Source organism: Platalea leucorodia (assembly GCF_965183815.1).
Source record: "Platalea leucorodia genome assembly, chromosome: 24".
Classification (NCBI taxonomy): domain Eukaryota; kingdom Metazoa; phylum Chordata; class Aves; order Pelecaniformes; family Threskiornithidae; genus Platalea; species Platalea leucorodia.
The window spans coordinates 2,743,815-2,750,204 of record NC_138846.1 but is presented as its reverse complement, the minus strand read 5'-3'; the positions used below and the strand labels follow the sequence as shown (position 1 = coordinate 2,750,204).

Sequence of the window (6,390 nt, the reverse complement as noted above, 5' to 3'; positions counted from 1 at the left end):
GTCCTGGGGAGCCCCCGGCCGCCATGAAGCGGATGTTCTCCTGCTCCAGCTCCCAGGTGGCGGTGAGTCCCGGCCACCCCCCCATGCCCGGGGGGACCCCAGCCTGGCCCGGGGTTGGGGGCTCCCCACGCCCGTGGGTAGGGGTGACACCCAGCCTTGGTGCCCTGCGAGCACCCACGGGTGCTGCCGCGGTGCCCGGGTGGGGCTGGGGGGGCCGCGGCCACATTTGGGGTGAGGGGATGCTCCGGCCTCAATGCTGCCAGCCAGCCCTGCATGCCCACCGGTGCCGAACCGCAGCCAGCCGCGGTGCTCAGCGCCGTTCCTGCCCCGATGCCGGCTGCAACCGCAGCCCCAGTCCTGGCCCTGATGCCGGCTACAATCCCAGTCCCAGCTCCAGTGCCAGCTCTGATGCCGGCTGCAACCGCAGCCCCAGTCCCGGCCTCCATGCTGGCTGCAATCCCAGTCCCAGCTCCAGTGCCAGCTCCAATGCCGGCTGCAACCGCAGCCCCAGTCCCAGCCCCGATGCCGGCTGCAATCCCAGTCCCAGCCCCGATGCCAGCCCCGATGCCGGCTGCAATCCCAGCCCCAATCCCAATCCCAGCCCCAATGCCAGCCCCGATGCCGGCTGCAATCCCAGCCCCAATCCCAATCCCAGCCCCGATGCCAGCCCCGATGCCAGCCCCGATGCCGGCTGCAATCCCAACCCCAGCCCCGATGCCCCAGTGCCCGGCCCCAGAGCTTGCCCCCAAACCTGGCCCTGCTGCGGGTCCCGATGCCCAGCCTGGCCCCCGGTCCCGGTGCTCAGCCCCGGTGCCCACCCACGCTCCGTACGGCGGCGGAGCCCGGCACGGCGCGGCGGCAGCCCGACAAACCAGCCGGGCAGGCACAGGCAGGGACACGCTCGCCCGCCTCGCCTCGCCTTTCCTGGCCGGCGCCCAGGGCCGGGCTCCGTGGGGACTCGGGGTCCTCAGCACCCCATCCCTGATGGAGCACCCCAACAAGTGGGGAAACCGAGGCACAGCTCCGTGCCACTGCAGAGGGAGGCATTTGGGGGGACGCGTCCCAAAAGAGGGGTCAACCGCAAAGTACTGCCTCCGCCGTGGCCCTTCTGCCTGGAGAAGCCGTGCCTCAGTCTCCCCTCGCCGCTCGGCGGGGCAGGGCGGGGGTCCCGTCCCCCCAGCCCCCCCGGAGCCGCTCGCCACCCCCCAGGTCGAGAGCTGGAACAAGCAGGACCAGAAGCTTTTGGAGGCAGTGGAGAAGGGCGACGTGGGCAGGGTGTCTGCCCTCGCCTCCCGCAAAACGGCCCGGCCCGCCAAGCTCAACGCCGTGGGGCAATCCGCGTACGTCAGCCCCGGGGCGGGGGGGACACGCGGGGGTCCCCAGGGGGGCGGATGGGGACCTCGGTTGCAGCCACCTCTCACCCTCCTCCAGCTTCCACCTGGCCGCATCCAGGGGCCTCACCGAGTGCCTGACGCTGCTGCTGGCCCACGGGGCCCCCGTTAACGAGAAGAACGATGACGGTAAGTGGGGGACACCGGTGGGGACGTCCCCTGGCACGGGGGGACACAGCCACGGGGTCCGGTCCCCGTGTCCCCTCCGGGTGATGGCGAGGGGCTGAGCATTCCCCAGACCTGCACCCCAAGGCACCAAGCCCCGGGGGAGCGCCCTGTCCTGCCGGGACAAGATGTCCCCGAGGCGAGATGTCCCCTGGGGGGGTTCCCTGCTGGCCGTGTCCCTGGTGTCCCCCTCGGCTGCCGGTGGCCCAGCCCGCAGGTCTCTTGCAGGCAGCACCGCTCTGCATCTGGCCACCATCGCCTGCCAGCCCCAGTGCGTCAAGGTCCTGCTGCAGGTGCGAGCCGGGACGGGGACGGGGACGGGGATGCAGAAGGGGATGAGGATGGAGCTGAGGAGGGAGATAGGGATGGGGACAAGGATGGGGACGAGGACAGGGATGGGGACAAGGACAGAGATGGGGATGGAGATGCAGAGGGGGATGAGGATGGAGCTGGGGATGGAGACAGGGATGGGGATGGGGACAAGGATGGGGACAAGGACAGGGATGGGGACAAGGACAGAGATGGGGATGAGGAGGGAGCTGGGGATGGGGATAAGGATGGGGACAAGGACGGGGTGGGGATGGGGACAGGGTGAGGATGAGGATGGGAACAGGGCTGGGGAGGGGCAGGGCAGGACGCCGGGTCCCGTCCGCAGCTCGGGGAGGGTCCATGCCCGCTGTGCCCCCCCAGTACGGTGCCAACGAGAGCCACGTGGACGGGCAGAACCGAACCCCCCTGCACTGGGCTGGTGAGTGCCGGGGCCCCCGGCCAGGCTGGGACTGGGGGTGGCACTGAAGGCTCTGGGGGGGCCCATCTGACCCCCCCCCAAGAGCCGGCCCCCCCGTGCTGACGCGGCCCCCGCAGCCTCCTCGGGCTGCGCCTCCAGCGTGCTGCTGCTCTGCGACCACGAGGCCCTCCTGGACGTCACCGACGCCGTGAGTGGGGAGCGGGGCGGGGTGGCAGGGGGTGGCGGGGGACGGCGGGGGCTGACGGGTGCCTCCGCGTCCCCCCCAGCACGGGCAGACCCCCCTGATGCTGGCGGCGCGGGGGAACCACGCTGCCATCTGCGCCCAGCTCCTGCAGAGGGGGGCCGACCCCAACCTGGCCGACAAGGAGAAGAAGTGAGTGGCCGCGGGGACAGGGGGACACTCGTAGGACAATTTGGGGGTGATGGGGCTGGGGGCTCTCTGCTCTGCCCCCGTGCCCGGGGCGACGGCTCGATGGCTCTGCTCCCTGGGGACCCTGGGGATGCCCTGTGCAGAGACAGCACCGCTGCTGTCCCCTGTCCCCAAGGGACCCAGGTGTCCGTGGAAGGCCACCGCTGCAGAGGGCAGCCCGCGGGGAGAGGGAGGAAAGGGGTGGGGAGGGACCCGTACCACTGTGCCACCGTGCCACCGTGCCATTGTGCACTGTGCCATTGTGCCACCATGCCACCGTGCCACCGTGCCACCATCATGCACTGTGCCATTGTGCCACCGTGCCACCGTGCCATTGTGCACTGTGCCGTTGTGCCACCATGCCACCGTGCCGCCGTGCCACCATCATGCACTGTGCCACTGTGCCACCGTGCCACCATGCCACTGTACCACCGTGCCACCGCTCCCGCAGGACCGCCCTGACGCTGGCCTGCGAGCACGGCAGCCTGGAGTCGGCCGAGCTGCTGCTGAGCCACGGGGCGGCCGTGGGGGACGAGGACCGCTGGCGCTACGCGGGACGGGCCCCCAGCCGCGCCCTCCGGCGACTCCTGCGCAGCGCCCGCGGCGGGGGGAGAGGTGATCCCCACCCGCCATCACCCCCACCCCTGTCACCCATCCGGCCTCACCTGGCTGCTTATTTTAGGGGGAAAAAAGGGAAAAAGGGGATTGTTTCTTTTTCTCTCGGCAGAGAACGGCACCAGCTGTGCCGGGGACCCCGCGCCGGAGGTGGGAAGCCAGGGAGAGGGGACCCCGGGCAGCGACAGCGAGGAGGAGGAGGAGGAGGATGAGGATGAAGAGCAGCAGGACGGGTGTGATGCCCGGCGGGTGCGGCGGCTGCAGGAGCGGCTGGCGAGGAAGACGCGGGAATGCCAGCGGCTGGCGGCCGCCGCCGCCGGCATCCGGCAGCAGGTGCGGGAGCTGGCGCGGCTCCTGCCCGGCTGCGAAGCCGGGGATGGGGCAGAGGATGAGGATGGCGCCTGCCTGGCCCTCCTGGCCCAGCACGTGGGGGAGCTGAGGAAGAGGATGATGGCCGAGGAAGAGGGGGATGGAGAACACCAAACCGCGGCACAGCTCGACGGCGATGACGGCGCGCCGGAGCTGGTCCCATTCCTGACCTGGCTGGGGGATGAGTGTGCCAAAATGCGGGCGGCGAAGGCAAGCGCCTTCGCCCGGAGCAAGGGGCTGCGGAAGGAGGTGGAGGAAGCCCTGCGGAGCAAACTGCACTACGAGGTGGTGTCGGCCGACGCCGTCCGGAAAAGCCTGGCGGCTTGGGAGAAGATGGTGGTGGGGCTGGAGCAGGCGCTGAGCCGCGCCGACGAGGCCCACGCCAAGATGCTCAAGGGATCCCGCGTCCTCCTGGAAAACCTCCGGCGGGAGCCGGCGTGGCCGCTCACCGGGACGGCGCCTTGCCAGCGCCCAGTGAACGGCGCGGAGCCGGCGCCGGGTGGGAAGAGCGGAGCGGAGCTGCCGAGGGAGGGTGGGAGCTTGGAGAAGGAGATGCTGGAGCTCAAGGAGAGCAACGGGATGCTCCTGGGGGAGCTGGCCCGGCTGGGGCGGGAGCGGGAGCGGCTGCAGGAGGAGCTGCGGGGGCTGCGGGAGCAGGACCCCGGCGCCGAACCGGTGGCAGAAGGTCCCAGAGCGGCCGCCCTGGCCCGGGCGCTGGCGGCCGAGCGGGAGGAGGCGGCGAGGCTGCGGCGGAAGCTGGCGGGGCAGCGGCGGGAGCTGGCGGCGCTGCGGGATGGGGTGGGCGAGAGGGCGCGGGAGGTGGCCGGTGATGCCGGCGCCGGTGCTGGCATCCTGCAGGAGCTGCACCATAAGCTGGACGGGCTGGTGAGGTCCCAGCATGAGGCCTTGCAACTCGTTGCAGAGATGGAGGGCGATGGCACCAATGGGGACGGGGACAGGGATGGGCCAGGGCTACTGGGCGAGCTGGAGGATGCACTGGGCGAACTGGCTGAGGAGCTGGGGGTGGTGCCGGGTCCCCGCGTGCCGCGGCTGCTGGAGCGGCTCACCGGCACCGCCGCCGCCCTGCGCGGCCGGGAGCGCCCCGGCGAGCAGCCGGGGGCCGAGGCCGAGCGCTGGCAGGCGGCGGCGGCGGAGGAGAGGCGGGCGAAGGAGGCGGCGGAGGCCCGGGCAGCCGAGCGGGAGCGGGAGGCGCGGGAGCTGCGGGAGAAGGCGGAGGGGCTGGAGCGGAGCGTGGGGAGCCTGCGGGCCAGGGCGGGCGAGCTCGCCAGGGCCTGCCGGGACAAGGAGGGGAAGGTAAGGGCCGGGCTGGCCGGGGACAGGGGCTGGCAGGGACACGGGCCCCTTCCCATCACCGTCCCTTTCCCATCGCTGTCCCCAACACCATCCCCTTCCCATCGTCGTCCCCTTCCCATTGCCATCCCCATCACCATCTCCTTCCCATCACCATCATTTTCCCATCACCATCGCCTTCCCATCGCTGTCCCCATCACCGTTCCCTTGCCATCCCTGTCCCCATCGCCGTCCCCTTGCCATCACCTTCCCATCGCTGTCCCCATTGCCATCCCCTTCCCATTGCTGTCCTTCCCATTGCCATCCCCTTCCCATCACCGTCCCCTTGCCATCACCATCCCCTTCCCATCCCTGTCCCCATCACTGTCCCCATCACCGTCCCCTTCCCATCCCTGTCCCCCTCCCATCCCTGTCCCCTTCCCATCCCTGTCCCCATCCCTGTCCCCATCACCATCCCCTTCCCATCCCCATCCCTGTCCCCATCACCATCCCCTTCCCATCCCTGTCCCCATCCCTGTCCCCATCCCCGTCCCCTTCCCATCCCCATCCCTGTCCCCATCCCCGGCCCCTTCAGGCCATCTTCCAGCCAAACTGGGGGGGGAGCAGACGGGCAGCGGAGGGACAACCCCAGGGTGTGACGGGGACCGGCCGGTCCCCTCCAGCACCCCAACTGTGTCCCCCCGTACCCCACCCCAGATGAAGAAGCTGCTGGCGGAGACGGAGAAGCTGTCGGCGGAGGTGCTGGGGCTCCGCAGCCAGAACGCCCGGCTCCAGCTCCAGCTGGAGGTGGGTGCCAGCACCCGGCGTCACCCACCGTCACCTCGTCACCCTCTTCGTCACCTTCCTCTTCTCCTCCCCAGGTCCAGCAGAAAAACCACCGGGACATCGTGGCGGTCTATAGGACCCACCTGCTCAACGCTGCCCAGGTGGGACCCCGCGTCCCCCTCGCTTCGGGGTGGCATGGGGGGGACGATTTTAGCTGCAATGCTGGCAAATACAAATTTGGAGCCCAGCACCCGATTCGGGTCCCCCGTGGGAGGCCGGATCCGGCCCCACGGCAAAGCTCTCCTCCCCGCAGGGGTTCATGGATGAGGGGGTGCACGCCATGCTGCTGCGGATCCTGCGGATGGAGGAGTGAGGGGCCCCTCGCCCCCCTCGCCATTAAACTGGAAAAGCCGCGTGTCCCCGTCCCGCGTCCCCGTCTGCGGCCGGGCGCGGGCTGGATTCGGCCGCGGGGAGGGCTGGGTGCGGGGTCCCAGCGGGGGGTCCCGGCCCATCGGGGTGCCCAGGGGGGTGGGTTGGGGGCTGGGAGGGGGTGGCACCCCAGGGGGGCGGGGAGCCCCGGCTCCCGGCCAGGATGAGGTAGTGGTGCTGGGCAGACC

At 70.9% G+C, this 6,390-nt stretch overlaps 1 protein-coding gene across 1 annotated transcript; it reads left to right on the top strand.

The window, feature by feature from the left end:
• Positions 1-23: 23 nt before the first annotated feature.
• Positions 24-6,180, top strand: ANKRD35 (ankyrin repeat domain 35; the record flags this gene model as incomplete). The annotated part of the gene is made up of 12 exons (XM_082332771.1): positions 24-62; positions 1,210-1,340; positions 1,432-1,524; positions 1,789-1,849; positions 2,247-2,304; positions 2,421-2,491; positions 2,571-2,677; positions 3,165-3,328; positions 3,441-5,011; positions 5,705-5,794; positions 5,869-5,934; positions 6,087-6,180. The coding sequence occupies 12 exons, from the start codon at positions 24-26 to the stop codon at positions 6,144-6,146; spliced, it is 2,511 nt and encodes an 836-aa protein (XP_082188897.1). The 3' UTR covers positions 6,147-6,180.
• Positions 6,181-6,390: the final 210 nt, after the last annotated feature.